Here is a 15,395-nt window from a genome sequence, read left to right on the forward strand (position 1 = left end):
GCTCGGCGTCCGTGAAGGCGTGCATCGGATGCCTGGTAGCACTGGACGTGTAGCGCTAGACGTGGGAGCGCTTCACGTCCTTACGAGTACCGATCTTAGGTATGTGTTGGCAACCAAGACACGAGTACCGATGCGCGGCGAGAACTGGGCGCTTTCTTTTCGGAAAAAAAATCTTTTTCCAGACGCCGTAGCGCGCTGCCATGGTGGCCGCTGCCTTGGGCAGTGGCCACGGTGGCCGACCCAGGGCTCCTACGCGGCTACAGCCGCGCGCGACCGCTGCCGCTGGCACCGGTCGCGAGGACTCTGGCTCAGCAGCCGGCGGCGCGGCGGCTGGGGCCGGCGGCGCCGTAGGGCTCGCGCTCGTGGGCGGCTCCACAGCCTGCGCCTGCCGCTCGTGGCGGACTGCGCGCTCGAGCTGCGAGTGAGGGTGGAGATGGACGGTGACGTCGCCGCTCTGCGTCGCGGTGAAAGAGACCGAGTACGGCGAGTCGCCGTTGTTGTTCTTCTCCGCGTGGGTCATACAATTGGAGACGGAGCGCTGTTTGGCTAAAGAAAGAAAGAAAACAGAGCAATAAATAAATAAATACAACGGACATCCCAAGCTAGGGCTGGGTCGAGGACAGACACGTCCCCACCTTTGCAGGATTTTGCAAAAGCGAGGGGGGAGGGCGCATCGCCGCGCGGAGAGGGCTGGGCACAGGGCACAGGGGATCTCTCTCGCATAGGATATGACAGCAAAGAAAGAAAAGAAAGAAAACGGACAACCCAAGGGAGGGATGGGAGGACGACAGCAAGGGAGGGATGGCAGGGCACTTGGGCGCGTAAAATTCTTTCTGCAAATTGCCGAATTCTGAGCAGCGGTGCGAAGAGAACCTGAAAGACAAGGCCGACGCAGCATGGAGCCGAGACCCCGCGTGGAGAGCTCCGGCGCGCTCAACGACGTGTACGTGAAAAGCCAGGAGCACCTGCTCAGGCCGACGTCCGAGAACCCGCTGCCGACCTCCGTCCCACCGCCCTCGGCCGGGATGGCAGGCCTGATCGGCGTGCGCCATGTTCTCATCGTGATTGGTCTGCCGGAGCGCGGCAAGTGCTTCATCGCACAGCGTCTCTCAAAGTACCTCTACTTTTTCCACGGCGCAGAGGTCAAGCTCTTTGACGTCGCAGAGTGCGTCGCGCCGCCGCCCCGCTCCAGTGCACACCACCGCTGCAAAGGCGCCGCTCACCGCGGCTTCGATGCGCAGGTACATGGGCTGCCAGCCCGTCGACATTGGCCACGCGGCGCAACCGCAGGACGAGTGTCGCATCGAGGCGTCGGCCAACACGCTCACGCGCGACCTCAAGCTCTTCCTCAACTCGTCGGGCGAGGCGGCGAGGCGGGCGGGCGGGAACATGACGGTGCCGGTGCCGCGGAACTGCCAGACCGCGCAGGCGCGCGCCGCCGAGCGGGCGATGGCGGCGGCGCGCGAGGAGATCCAGAACACCGAGCAGCACCTCTTGGTGGACGAGGCGGACCGGCGGCGCAAGAATGTCGACTCGGGCAAGGTGGCCATCATCTTCACGTCAGACGGGATGGGTAGCTTCTACGAGAAGTGGGCGTGCACCTCCAAGGAGCGGCGGCGCTGGGCGGCCGAGACCATCCAGTCAGACAAGCGCCTCGGTGCCAAGGTGATCTTCATCGAGGTGATAGTCAACTCGGCAAAGCTCATGGAGCAAAACCTGCTGTCCAAGGTGACCAGCAGCCACGCGCCGCCCCGCGCACGCACTGCGCGTCCCGAGAGAGGGCGGCCCCACTCGGCCTCTCCGCCGCCCCTCCCGCCCCCTCCTCCCCCGCCCACTTTCACGCGGCCGACCTCGACAGCACACCGACTCGCAGCTGCCCTCGCCCGTCTGCAGATCCGCCATGAGCGGCGCCTCTCTCGCGGCGCGGAGGCGCGCGACTCGCGCGACTCGCGCCAGTCGCGCGAGGGGGAGGAGAACGCGCGCGGCATCGCCGTGCCCTCCTCGCCCGCCACCCCCGGCAGGCCGACCCGGGCCAGCTCCTCGCGCAATCATGGGCGCAGAGACGGCGGGTCTGCCGCCCTCCAGATCACCGGAGGTGACGGTGACCCGAGGCGACCCTCGACTAGGTACGGCTCCGGATACGACTGGTCCGCCGCCGCCGCCGAAGCCCTCGAGGAGAGCGACGACATCCCTCCGCGGCTCGTGCGTGAGTTCCACGCGCGGGTGAACCGCTTCGCCCGCGTGTATGTCTCGCTCCAGGAGGACGGCTCCGAGGACGACCTCTCGTACATCAAGCTCATCAACTACGGAGACAAGGCGCGCCGCGCCCAGCCGCAGCCGCAGCCCCCCCCCCCCCCCCCCTTCCTCCCGCCTCCTCCCGCCTCCCGCCGCCTCCCGCCCCGCCGCCGCCCGCCGCCGCCACCCTCTTCCCCCCTCCGCCGGCCCCCTCGCCGCAGGTGGTCACCAATAACATGCACGGGTACCTGCGGATGCGGATCGCCCAGTTCCTCACCGTCGTTCACCCGACGCCGCACGTCATCTACCTGACGCGCCACGGCCAGTCCACGTACAATCAGCTCGGCAAGATCGGCGGCAACTCGCCCCTCTCGCCCGCCGGCGAGGAGTACGCGCGCCGGCTCGGCGCGTGGGTGATGCCGTACGTGTGCTACCAGCAGGCTGCCGGCCTCGACTCGCTCACAAAGACGCGCCTGTGGACCTCCTCGCTCCAGCGCACCATCCTCACCGCCCAGCACATCCCACACCCGATCATCAGCGAGGAGGACCTCGGCACTCCGTCCGTGCCGCCCGAACCCGACGCCGACGATGCCCTCGCCAACGGCGCCGCCCTCGCCGACCCGCGGCAGCTGTGAGTTGCGTCTCTCACACCGTCTGCTCTCAACAGGCGACTCGCCGACCCGCTGCAGCGCCGGCCGCAGCAGCGGCTTGCGCGGGACCCCGCCGCGCGCGAACGGGCTCCGAGAGCGGCTGCGCTCGGGCGGCCTCTCCGGCGTCGTCGGCGGCGTCGCGCTCGGAGGGATCGACTTGGACTCGGACCGCGGCGGCGGCGGCGACCGCGACCGCGTGTGGCAGCAGATGGCGCCGCGCGTGTACCGCAACCTCGACGAGATCTTCGCGGGCGAGTGCGAGGGGATGACGTACGAGGAGATCCAGCACAGCTTCCCGTCCGAGGCGAAGATGCGCGCCACCGACAAGATCGGCTTCCGCTACCCGCGCGGCGAGTCGTACCTCGACATCCTCGCGCGGCTCGACCCGCTCGTGCACGAGCTCGAGTCGTACCACGAGCCGCTGGTCATCGTCTCGCACCAGGCCGTGCTGCGGCTGCTTTACTGCTACCTGACCGGGCGGACGCGGGCGCAGGCGCCCAAGCTGTCGATGCCGCTGCACACGGTCATCCGAATCACCTACGACGGCTGGACGCCGCCCACTGAGGAGCGCTTCTACCTCGGGCCGGAGTGCTCACAGACGGACGGGCAGACGCACCTCTGAGAGTGGAGTGGCGTCGCCGCCCCCGACAGAGGCGCACCGGCGAGTACAGGTTGGTCGTGCGGTAGCGAACGTACGTCTACGTGTACTTCTTGAGGGGGAAGTCGAGGTTGATTGAGGCGAGGTCGTTGAGACTTTGGAGAGTGTTGAATGTATCGAGCTGCAGCTGGAGAGGGTGGTTCGGGATGTGTAGCCGTAGAGCCCATGTCTTATTGCTCCCGAGTGCCTGTGGTGTGTGCAGAGAAGGGGTCGCGTTCTCTGGGCCGGCGCGGGGCCCCCCGGAGGCACCGTGCGCCGCGCCGCAGTGCGGAAACGGGGCTCCGGCTCTATGAGTCAGTCTCTATGAGCACCGACTTCCCGAATGATCACGGTTGATCAGAGGGCAGATTTGGAGAGATCTCGAGGAGTACATACAGATAGACCCTCCAACCATCAGAAAACTCCGACCTGATCGGTCGTACTGACCGCCGACAGATCACTCCAGACAGCAGACAGGCCGACGTCTGCACGCGGCCGGCCGGGCGAGAGGCTTGACACGATCCGACCCTGCGACCCTGACGCTGCTGCTCTAGCTATCAGCCATGCACTGCTGACTGCTGCCACAATGTGCGACCTGTGCTGGCCCACTTGGCGGCCTTCCCGGTCAGTGGTGAGGCGCAGTTCAGAGCTGTCGATGGCGCGATGCCGCACTGGTCCCACATTGGTGACACGAGACCACCAAGTTTGCCGGTCCAAGAGAGAGGCGCCGGCGCTGTCCTGAGAAGGTGCGTGGTCCCTCTTGACTGCCCATGCGCGCGAGGCTGTGTAGGCATAGCCTCGAGAGTGCCAGCAGCCAATCCGAGGTGACGCGCATTGCGCCAAGGTGGTTGAGAGAGATTTTTAGAAGCCAACAAGAAATGTGTCACTCAGAGTGATTTGCGCTCGGTGGTTGTGCGTCCAATGTGGAAGTGGGGCCATTAAGAACATGCTATCTATTTTAGAGCTTAGCGTGACACGCTTATCCAAACTTAGCGTGACACGCTTATCCAAACTTAGCGTGACACGCCCGAGAGCGCAATCTCCCCAGGGTTCATAGTGATCCCCTACCACCCGTGAAAGGCGAACCCAAACTGGACGACCCCTAGGTGCATCCCCGGCTCGGGGTGCGCTCGTCTGTTGCGGCGGCTGCCCCCCCTCGCCGCCAAGTGGGTTATTTGTTCTCGCGCCGCGTCTGCGCTTAGCGCACACGTTTGTACAGACCTATGCGCCTCTCCCTCGAGGTGCTGCCGACCAAGCTGCTGGGCAGCGGGACGAGCAGTCTGACGACGAGCCTGCTCGCGCTCGTGCCTCGAGGGACGCGCGTGTACCTACCTAGCCTCCCGGGCGATGCACCAGCGGCGATGGGCGCTGCTCTCGCTCACTTGCACGCCTCGGCGCCGCACGTCGAGCCTGTTCCACACATCGCGGCGTCGCGCGTGCCAAGCGAGGCCGAGCTGCTCCGCAGGCTCGACTCGTGGCAGGAGGCCTGCTCCAACCAGCTCTCCGAGGCGCATGGCAAGCGCTGCCCTCAGCCTGTCTGTGTGCGCGTTAGCCGCCGCTCTCGCCTTGCAGGTGCTCGTGGTGCGAGGCGACGAAGGCGCGCACGACACCGCCGCGCATGGGAATCCGGCCTCGCCCCGCCCCTCGGGCGGCCCGTTCGCGACGACGCTCGACCTGCTCGAGAGCGGCGCGCTCGCCCGACGTGGCGTTGAGACGGTTGGGCTGTGCGGACATCCAGAGGGGATCGGTGCCACCGTGAGCACGGGCGAAGGGATTGTGCACCTTAAAGGCAAGACGGCCGCCCTCCGCCGCGCCGGGCAGCAGCCCCGGATCGTCACGCAGATCTGCTTTGACGCCGAGCGTGCCACAGGCTTTGTGGACGCACTGCGGGCCGCCGAGGAGGAGGCGCCGGTCAGCCTCGGGCTGGTCGGGCCCGCCAAGGCGCAGCTGCTGCAGCGGATGGCGTTGCAGTGCGGGGTCCGTCCTCCACCGCCGGCGACGGAGCCGTCGGAGCTCCTCGAGCGCGTGGCAGTGTGGCAGCGCTTGAGGGGGCAGCGGCACGGCGCAGAGGCAATCCACATCTACCCGTTTGGTGGCCTCCGCACGACGCTGCAGTGGCTCCTCAGGGTCGAAGGCGAGGGTGTCATCGGCCTCGCACCGCCGCTCGAGGCGGGAGCCAAACTGTGGGCGGGTCACGAATGATGTACGAGAAGTATCTACGTACGCGAAAAAACACGGAAAGCTCTCTTGTATGCCGGAGGGGGGAGCGCACCCCTATTGTAACTGTGGAACTGAAACCTTGCCTGCGCCGCGCGGCACTGTTCACCCACAGTGTTCACCGTCTCGATCGAAGACGGCCGGGCACGCCATCGTGGGGTGGGTCGGGACGGGGTGGGTGGCGCACTTTTGGAGCACTTGGAGTGCGGTCGGCAACCTCACATCCAGGGCCGGGGAGCTGAGAAGCGCACCCAGCGGGCCGGATGATCGGCATCGGGTTGCGGGCAAGAGAACCCTAGCCCTGGGGGTGCGCGTTCGCAGGGAAAGGGCCGTAAAGTAAACACGGGTCTCCGAGGGTTAGTCCGCGCTCCGGGTTTCCCCTAGCAGCGGAGCGCCCCCTCTACTCGGAGCTAGTAAACACCAGACACGCACACGACGTACATCCTCACTCGACGTCTCCCCTCGGGGCTTCTCTGTCCGGCCTCCCCACCCACGGTCCGGAGGGCCCCCCCTATCCTCTCGGTCCTCCCCCCCCACAGCCCCACTCGCTTTCCGCTGGTTGGGCAACGGATGTGGGGCCCGGCTCCACCTCCTAGCCTTCTTTGGCCGCGGCCCCCCGCCGCCGTTTCGTCTTCTCTGCCCGATCCCGTTGACTCCGCCTCCGGCGACCCCGTTCCCAACTCCCCGGGCGAGGACGGCAGTATTGGGTCGTACTCACCCCCCCCCCCCCCCCCGGGAGGTCGGGCCGGCTCTCCCTGGTCGACCAGTCGCGCCCGTACCCGCGGCCTCTCTATCGTCCTCGGCTCACCCCTCCCCTCCGCCGGTCCCTCATCAAGCTCGGGGAGGCGTGGCCCTCCTTGTCGTAGATCACGGTGGTCCGGCTGCCGCCGCGACGGGTCTACCCCCGGCGAGCTCGTACTTCCCGACTCCACTCGCAGAGGCCGAGTCAGCTCGACTCTCATCTCCCCCGACAGCTGACTCCAGGTCTCACTCGGGGCCCTCCGGTCTTGGCCCCCCGGTTCGCCGGCCGACCCGCTATCTCCGCACGGCACCTCCCCCACCTCGGTCCCCTCCCCCGGGTACTCCAGCCTCCGACGGGGAGGTTCCGGGTCCCCCAGGCTCCGCGCGGGTCGGTGCGGTGACGACCACGCCGAAGCAGGGTCACATCTCCCTCTCGACGTTCGAGGCCGAGATCTCTGCCGGCACGCTGGCGGCTTGCGAGGCGGTCCACCTGCGCTCGCTCCTCGCGTCGCTCGGCTACAAGCCCAAGGGCCCGACCATCATCAAGATCGACAACACGGCCGCGCTGCGCGTCGCCGAGGACCCGGTCATGCACGACAAGACGAAGCACATCCTGCGCAAGGAGCTCAAGATTCGGGAGCTCGTCGAGTCCGCCGGGAGGTCAAGGTCGAGTACGTCGAGAGCCTCAAGAACTTCGCCGACTTCTTCACCAAGCCGCTCCCGCGCAAGGAGTTCGAGTCGTTCCGCAAGGAGATCATGAACGACACCGCCTAGGGCGACACAGGGCCTTCTCCGCCCTTGAGGAGGCTGCGCGATTGTGCGCGCGAGGGGCATCCTCCGCCCCTGAGGAGGCTGTACAATTGTGCGCGCGATAGTAGGAGATTTAGCAGTCGTCTAGCTTCTTCAGATCCTCAGTCTCGCTACCCGATGCGAGGATGGGGGGCTGTTGAAGATCGACGACTGCGCAGCCGTCGCTAGTCGACGGCCACATGATCCTGATCACTCGGGGATGGCTTCCCCTCACTCGGGGACTGTAGCGGCGCAGTTTCGCACCGCTGCGGCGCGCGGTTTTGCAAAAACCGTTCTGCAGCGGCGCGGTTTTGCCCTACACCCGCAGCGTAGATCAGGTGGCTAGGCGGCCCTGGGGGCCGCGGACCCTGACCTCTGGTTTGATAGTGTTGGCAGTCTGTTTCTGTCAGTAGTAAGAGGGGTTACAGCTTGTGAGTGGTGAATAAAACTTACAGGGGCGGGAGGGTGGGGATGTGGGACCCGCGGACGGGGACCGGGACGGTCGAGGCTGTCAAGGGTCAGTACACGGACGCAGAGGGGAAGTGCCGCGTGGAGGCGCTGCTCTTCGAGGAGTTCGGCGCAATGTGAGCGCGGGGGTGGAGGAGCTGCTGATTCCAGTGTAGAGGGCCTCGTGTAGCCCTCCCTTTCGTGTCATACCAAAGTTCCATTTTTCCCTCGCAGACGCGTTTGGGCGGGACACGCCGAGGAGCCGCCCGCGTGCGGTCCTCACAATCGAACGTTGCGTGTTCTTTTGGCGTCATGTCCTCGCTCGTCGACCCCACGGACGACCTCGCGGAGACAATCGGCGGCGGCGGCGGCGGCGGCGGCGAGGTTCCGTCGGCGCCCGGCGCCGTTGGACAAGTGACGTCTCTTGAGATCGGCGACCACATCGAAGTCTTGGACGAAGAGAGAGGTTCGCAGAAGCGGCCTACGGACGCGTCGCCCGCAAGGCAGAGCCATCGAACTTCTACCTAGGCTGGCTTCTCTTCCGCATCTACCACCTCGTCGCCAAGTCGGACGGGCTGCACGACGTCCGTGCGGTCAAGGAGGACGAGCTCGACTATCTGATTCCCCATGCAGAGCGGACGCCCCGTGGACGCACCGCAGACGATGAGATCTCCTTCCTGCGCAACAGCGACGGCAACCTCACGTTCCCCGAGGACGTGCGGCCGGCGTCGCGCGGCGCAGAGTGCGAGGGCGAGTGCGGTGCACTCGTTTGGGCCGTCGCTTTCGAGGAGCTGGTGCCAGAGTATACTCTCTCTGCCTGCGGGTTGTCGATTCCCGGCCCCGGCGGGACTTGGCGCACCGAGGTGGGACCAAGCGCGCGCGCATCTTCTTCTCGCCACTCCGCCCAAGACATGTCCTGGACCCTGTTAGGTCGAGAAGAAGACGCTTTCAGACAGGTTCACCTACGCGCTCACCCTCGTCGACCCGGGTAACCAGCGCGGAAGGGGGCGTAAATGTGAGCGCTCATTTCACCCGCGGATCCGAATGTAGGTGGCAACCGCTGGCGGCAGAGTGAGCTGAAGCAACTCGCGGAGCGTCTCTTCCGAAATCAGCCGCAGCAGCTCAAGACGGCGTCCTCTCCGTCCGCACCCCAATGTGTGCTCAGAAAGTCCCCCGAGTTTTCCTTAACATGCCGGTAGGCCCTAGAGATGGTGCCAAGCCCTGCAAAGCGGGCTCGCTGCGACGAGGACAGCCGCCGCACCCGGCCTTGCCCAGCCAATGTCGAGGAGCCGGCGGCGAAGATGGAGGAGGAGGAGAAGGAGCAGGAGGAGGAGGGGGAGGAGGGTGGAGGAGGGCGATGACGCCGCATCGTCGTTATCAGACGAGGAGCGCGAGGCTGCCACCGCCGCCATCGCCGGCAGCGGCGACGAGGCGGCAGCGCAAGCGCATTCCCTCGGCCGCGCCCTCGTGCCGCGCAGAGACTGAGCCTGCGCCTGTGCCGTGCTGCACAGAAGCCCGACGTCAAGGAGGGAGGCGATGCCATCAACCTCAAGGTGGTGACACAGGACGGCAGCGAAATATTCTTCAAGGCGCCTCGCACCTCCCGCGCGCGACCCGCCCGGCGGCGGCGTGCGTGCGTCCTCGTGTCTGATCTGCCGACGGCCTCTCTGATCCGCAGTGCAAAAAGACGACGGCGCTCTCGGAGCTGATGAACGCCTTCTGCCAGCGCCAGGGCATGTCGCAGCAAGGCGTCCGTTTCCTCTTTGATGGCGAGCGCCTCAACGGCAACCAGACACCCGCCGAGGCGCGCCGCGCTGCGCCGCTAGAGTTCCCCGCATCCTCTTCTGCCGCGCCCGCCGCCCTCCGCGCTCACTCTCCCTCCGCGCCCACTCGCCCTCCGCGACGCCCCAGATGGACATGGAGGATGACGACGTCATCGACGTGATGGTCGAGCACCAGGCAGAGCTGGCTCACCTCAAGTCGCAGCTAGAAGAGGTTCGCCGTCTTAACTACGGCAGCACTACGGCCTACCTCCTCACCCTTTATGTGTTCGAACAGGCAGCGCGTCGGCTCGAGCAGGCGACGGAGGCGGCAACGGCGCGCGAGGCCACTCTCCGAGCCGAGGCGGAGGCGGCAGTCCAGGCGGCGCTGCAGCGGGCGGCGCAAGAGCAGCAGGCAGCGGTAGAGGTGGCGCGAGCGGACGGGGCGGCGGCAGCGCGGGCGGAAGCGCCGCAGGCATTTGCGGAGCATTTGCGGGAGACGGAGAAGCAGAGCCTCTTCATGTGCAGCCCTCTCGCGAAATACGCAGTCTTCTCATTGACGGCGCAGTCCAAGTCTGCTGTTGTGTGGAAGGATGGCGAGCCCACCTTCACGCCGCCCGCGCTGCAGCCGGCCATCAGCGAGTTGCGCCGCATAGTAGCTGCAGGGGGCAAGGGTGGCCGGCCTCTGCAGGGCGCAAGACTCGTTCGGATCGAGATGATGGCATCGAGCCATCTCGACGCGAGCTTTCAAAGCAGAGTCGAGGGTACGCAGCACTCGCGAATGGATGCGGGGCCGACTGCTCTGCAGTGGAACCCGTCCACCGGCCATGGCCTCAGGGCTGACCAACAAGCCGAGAAAGAGCGCGTGCTCAGCCGCCTCTTGAGGCGCTGCCTGCAGGGAAGCCAGCTCAAGCTCTCGCCCGTGTGCCTCGCTTTCCACGGGACCACTCCCGAGGCCGCAGAGAAGATCTGCAGGCAGGGCTTCCGACACGGGGAGAGCCGCTCTTCTTCTGACTGGTTCGGCCACGGCCACTACTTGACCACGCATGCCGAGTACGCGCTCCGCTACTCGACAGGCCAACTCGCAAACCCGCCGCGGGACCCCGTCCTCTACAAGGAGTATTGCGTCCTCGCTTGCTGGGTGGCGCCCGGCGTCGTCTACCCGCTAACACGGCGCTTCTCAATTTCTGCCCCCTCCCTTCTCTAGCTTGCGTCCGCAAACACTTGATCTGTGCGTGTAGGGTCGACTACCATGGCGCCAGCAGCGCCAGCTCATCGTCCCACTTCTTTCCCGAGGACAACATGCCCATCGCCATCAAGAATGGCAACGACTCGCACTACGTGCTCGTGAGCGAGGAGCTGCAGTTCCAGGCGGTGAACTCGGAGGGAGAGACTTGCCGCAGGGACGCGAGTGTCGACTACGACGAGCTTGTGGTGGCTGACCGGGACCAGGTGCTGCCCAAGTTCAAGCTCTTTTTCTGCTGGACGGATTGAACCTTGCATGATCACACTGTCGTACGGCGCCCCCAGACGTATTGTTGTCCTAGGAAGCAGTATCTACCTACGTGCGACCCTTACGTGTGTACTTTACCCCCTCTTTCGCGTACGTATTCGAGACTCTAGCCAGTCCAGTGGAGATAGATAGCCAGGAGATATACTGGAACCTCTTGTGGCCGTGACAAGTGGCAATCAATCGCAGGAGAATGCAATCGCAATAAACCAATATTGCGTGAGCGCAAAGATCCGGCTCCTCTCACTCCTGGCCGTGCGAGGCACCAGATACTGCGGGTCGTGGCTAGACTGACTGACTTCGTCTCTAGAGGGGGCTCCCACGACCCAGCCACCCCTTCCTACCCCCCTAGCTTCTCGCCGCCCCTCCCTTCCTCCCTCTATCTACATACACCGAGGCGCAGTGGGCCAGTGGCGGTGCCCGGTGCCGAACCTGTCGGATTGCGTGTAGATCCCTGGGTAGAGAGCTGTCAAACGTTAAGAGCTGAACAGTGTTGCTAGTGTTATGTATGTACAATGTGAGAGGACTCGAGATTTGTTCGAGATTGGGGCAGGGCGCTCGACTTTTCGGCGGTCGTGGAGTCACGCTCGTTGGCGATTTTCAGTCAGGCTTTGACTGGACAGCATCGATGCCGTCGCCGGACGCGGCGGCGAGGCACACGGGCGCCGGCGTGGCGCGTCGGCAGGCCCACCACGAGCGGATGCGCGACGAGCGCGCTCGGGAAGCGGCCGCGGGCGACGCGGAGCTTCCGCCGGAGGACGACGCGGTCGAGATGGCGAGCGCCGTCCACGTGCTGGACAGCGTGGCGGAGGTGGGCCCGAACTACACCCTGCTGCGCAGCAAGGAGACGAAGGCGATGCGGCGGAAGCGACAGCGCGAGGATGCCAGGGCGGCGCTCGACGGCCACACTGTCATGCCCACCGGATCGCGCCTCGAGATCTTCTGCGACAGCGAGCGGTGGTATCCTGCGACCGTCATGGCGCGGGAGGAGGACAGGGACGGACGGATCGTGCACGAGGTCGAGTACGACGGCTACTCGGATCGGCGGTGGTGGCACATGCAACATGCTGGACGACGAGCGGTGGCGCGCCGTCCCAGAGCAGGCCGGCGCGGGCGCAGGCGGGGATGGGGATGGGGATGTGGCGATGGACCGCGTGGACGGCGAGCATGGCGCCCGTGCCGCGGGCGACGCGTATTAAAAAGAATTTGCTTTGCGAAAAAAAATTCGCGTGCGGACCCGGCCTTTGCCCACGGCGGTGTCAACGGGTACGACGACCTGCCGATGAGAGAGTACCTCGTCGAGCTCAAGTGAGGAGGTGGAGTCTTATTTAGTGTGTCTCAAAAAAAGAAAAATCTCGGGAACCCCGCGCCGATGGCCTCCCACCGCATCGGCGCGCGCGTCGCGGGCCTGTCGCCAGCGCAGCTGTGCGCCATCATCGAGGCGCAGGCGGGCGCGAGCGACGCCGCGCTGCGCGTGGCGGAGGAGCACGCCGCACGGCTCGTGGAGCAGCCCGAGTGGATCCTCTCCGAGGTCCTCCTCTCGCCGGACCTCGCCCCGCACATCCTCGCGCAGCTGCCGACCAAGGAGCACGCTCTCAAGGGGACGTGCCGCGCGTGGCGCTGCGGCTGGAAGGAGACGCTGAAGAAGCGCGAGAGGCCGCGCATGCTTGTGATCGGCGGCGAACACAACGATGGCGAGTTCCTCAACTCGCTGGAGCGGTACGACCCCTCTACGAATGAGTGGGAAGAGGAGGCTGTGGTGCCGATGCCTTCGGCACGCACGTATGTCTGCACGGCGGTGCTCGATGGCAAGCTCTACGCGGCGGGCGGCGAGATTGAGGCCAACGGCGCACCTTCCAACCTGGTGGAGCGGTACGACCTGGCTACGAACGCGTGGGAGGCGGTGGCGCCGATGGCAGACGCGCGGCTATCTTTTTCTGCCGCCGTCGCAGTGCTCGACGGGAAGCTGTACGCTGTGGGCGGAGCCGTCCACGTCCTCAGCGTCGAGCGGTACGATCCGGCGCTGGATGCGTGGGAGGCGGTGGCGCCGATGGCGACGGCGCGGAAAAACCTCGCCATGGCGGTGCTGGATGGCAAGCTGTACGCTGTGGGCGGACTGGATGCCAGCTACAACCGCCTCAGCTCGGTGGAGCGGTACGACCCGGGGACGGAGGCGTGGGAGGCTGTGGCGCCGATGGCGGCGGCGCGGGGCGACCATGGCGTGGCGGTGCTCGACGGCAAGTTGTACGCGGTGGGAGGCTCCACCAACGATGTCCTCAGCTCGGTGGAGCGGTACGACCCGGGGACGGATGCGTGGGAGGTGGTGGCGCCGCTGACGCTGGCTCGCTTCGGGGCCGGGGTGGCGGCGCTGGAAGGAAAGCTGTACGCTGTGGGCGGCAGGGTCGCTGAGGACGACCTGAGGTCAGCTGAGGTCGAAAGGCCGGCTCACTCGGTCGAGCGGTACGACCCGGCCTCGAACGCCTGGGAGGAGGTGGTGCCGATGGCGACGGCGCGGGCATTTCCTTTCGCGCTCCTGATAGATAGGGCATAGGTGACGTGAGCTGTGAGCTGGAGTGCCTCGCCGTCCTAGCAGGAGTCGCTTAGGCGGCTCCCGTGGTGTACCTGTGTTCGTGCCAGTGCGTGCCCAGCGTCCTGCGAGGGGCATGGAATTCAATTTACTTTTTCCTTCGACGGAAGGAGAAAAAACAGTAACAACAGAATAACAGCCAATGATGATCATCGGACGATGTCGACGAGTTGGGTCGCTCTCGCGGTAGCCAGATGACCCTTTCATGCTAGTACCATCGGCTAGGGCCGCAGGAAGCGCGGGGAGGGCGCTGGGAGCAACACAGAGCTCCGTTGGACGTTTTCAAGATTAGCGTGTCAGAGTGAAATGGCTAGTTCCAAATCAGTAGTCTCATCGCCGAGTGATTGCTGGCCTGTGGCGTATGACCCCGCGCGGATCCTCCGGGCTTTGCATCACACCTCCCATTCACGGTGCGTCAAATGCAGCATCCAGGCGTCTAAAGAAGACGACATGAATGGTTCACAGAGAATGTGTTCAGACCTTTGCGCGGGTGTGTGTGTGGACAGCCATTCCGCGTGGTTGAGGGGTTGATTGAAGGGGTCTGTCAACCCCTTGGTTGAGGGTTGAGGCCTCTGTCAACCACGTGGTTGACAGTTGAGGCAATCGGCCTCAACCACCGCTCTGGGCCGAGACGATCGGAGGGGTCCCGTACCATGCGGAATCGACCGAGTACTCAAGTGGTCAAGGCGAAAAGAAAGCAGCACGCTCGCGCCCCGGCACTTTCGGTCGCCACCGGGTAGCTTGTCTCTCCGGCCAGTTCAGCTCCCTTTCCACCGAGCCAAGTCATGACCCGCCTCGTCGCCGGCGTTCTCACCGCGGGTGGAATTATTCCATTTGCTGTGCTTAGTCGCCCAGGGCAGCAGCGGCTCGAGCATGAGCAGTGGCTCGCTCCGCTTCGGAGAGCGCTGGGCAGACCCTCGCTGAACGCCACAGAGATACAGGTCACGTACGGCTGCGTCATCCTCAGTTTTGTGGGCGCGCCGCACTGGGGCTTCGCGCTCAGTGGCTTCCTCTCCAGCTCGATGGCAGCAACCTCCGCGAGACTGACTTGGGGAGTCATTCCGTCGCTTCTCGCCTGGCCTTGCGCCTCCTGCCCATCGCCACTCTCCCTCGATGCGCTCTCCGCTGGCCTCGCGGCCGCCTTCTGCGTCGATGGCATTTTCGCGGCGTGCAAGCTCGTCCCGCGTGGGTACCTGTGGCTGCGCGCGCCCCCTACAATTGCTGCGGTGCTCTCCCTCCAAAGCCACCACCGCCTACGTCAAGCTACCGGCGCCGAGGGGACTCACTAGAACCCACACATATCTCGAGTCTCCGGTCCGGCGGCTTGCCTAAAGCGTTGGGGCGGTGTGTGACTGCGCTGGCTGCTGACTCGTGATTGCAGAGAGAGACTCAAGAGGGACTGCACCGCGGCCCGCGCGGCCGCGCGGCACGCCGGTCGAGCTGTGCGGCTTGTCGTGGTACTTGAACTTGTGCAATGACCAATGTGGACCCTGCACCGTACCCTGTGGGTACCAGGGTACGTATTTAGTCACATGCAACGCCGAGCTGTACATCACGACACACTTGCGGACTCTGCGAGTTGTCGGTTATCTCCCCAAGGGCGTTCCGGCCGGCACATCTGGGATACCCGGTATCCGCGGCCTCTAGCTCTACCGCCCCCGCCCCCCTCTTACTAGCTCTACCGCGCGCGGAGAGACCCCCCGACGCCCGAGTGAGAGTGCCCCCCCCCCCACCCGCGAACCCCCGCCCCGCCCTTCGTCCCACTTTACCTCCCCCCGCACCCACACTCGACAACCCCTCTGGATTACCCCTCCCACCCCCC

The 15,395-nt window shown here is 65.5% G+C and overlaps 6 protein-coding genes across 6 annotated transcripts in view; 5 read left to right on the plus strand and 1 right to left on the minus strand.

The window, feature by feature from the left end:
* The first annotated feature begins 870 nt into the window (after positions 1-870).
* Positions 871-3,657, plus strand: 26PFK1 (fructose-2,6-bisphophatase). Its single transcript, XM_005793592.1, has 6 exons — positions 871-1,165; positions 1,242-1,728; positions 1,894-2,054; positions 2,127-2,316; positions 2,457-2,838; positions 2,903-3,657. The coding sequence occupies exons 1-6, from the start codon at positions 897-899 to the stop codon at positions 3,505-3,507; spliced, it is 2,094 nt and encodes a 697-aa protein (XP_005793649.1). The 5' UTR covers positions 871-896; the 3' UTR covers positions 3,508-3,657.
* A 1,088-nt stretch (positions 3,658-4,745) lies between these two features.
* EMIHUDRAFT_199473 (hypothetical protein) lies at positions 4,746-5,724 on the plus strand (the record flags this gene model as incomplete). Its single annotated transcript, XM_005793593.1, has 2 exons — positions 4,746-5,057; positions 5,095-5,724. 2 exons carry the CDS (start codon positions 4,746-4,748, stop codon positions 5,722-5,724), a joined length of 942 nt encoding a protein of 313 aa, XP_005793650.1.
* Positions 5,725-9,242: 3,518 nt separating this feature from the next.
* Positions 9,243-9,520, plus strand: EMIHUDRAFT_59785 (hypothetical protein; the record flags this gene model as incomplete). Its single annotated transcript, XM_005793594.1, has 2 exons — positions 9,243-9,353; positions 9,422-9,520. Coding segments are annotated over 2 exons (210 nt in total), but the record flags the coding sequence as incomplete, so codon positions are not given.
* A 2,094-nt stretch (positions 9,521-11,614) lies between these two features.
* Positions 11,615-12,185, plus strand: EMIHUDRAFT_199476 (hypothetical protein; the record flags this gene model as incomplete). Its single annotated transcript, XM_005793595.1, has 2 exons — positions 11,615-12,004; positions 12,090-12,185. The coding sequence occupies 2 exons, from the start codon at positions 11,615-11,617 to the stop codon at positions 12,183-12,185; spliced, it is 486 nt and encodes a 161-aa protein (XP_005793652.1).
* A 2,173-nt stretch (positions 12,186-14,358) lies between these two features.
* Positions 14,359-14,905, plus strand: EMIHUDRAFT_199478 (hypothetical protein; the record flags this gene model as incomplete). The annotated part of the gene is made up of 2 exons (XM_005793596.1): positions 14,359-14,799; positions 14,882-14,905. 2 exons carry the CDS (start codon positions 14,359-14,361, stop codon positions 14,903-14,905), a joined length of 465 nt encoding a protein of 154 aa, XP_005793653.1.
* A 178-nt stretch (positions 14,906-15,083) lies between these two features.
* EMIHUDRAFT_433282 (hypothetical protein) overlaps positions 15,084-15,395 on the minus strand; it is a 1,693-nt gene continuing 1,381 nt past the window's right edge. Inside the window, exon 6 of the mRNA XM_005793597.1 lies at positions 15,084-15,391. The gene's annotated coding sequence lies outside the window, so the exon portion shown is untranslated. The remainder of the gene's footprint in view (positions 15,392-15,395) is intronic.

Source organism: Emiliania huxleyi (assembly GCF_000372725.1).
Source record: "Emiliania huxleyi CCMP1516 unplaced genomic scaffold EMIHUscaffold_10, whole genome shotgun sequence".
NCBI lineage: Eukaryota > Haptophyta > Isochrysidales > Noelaerhabdaceae > Emiliania > Emiliania huxleyi.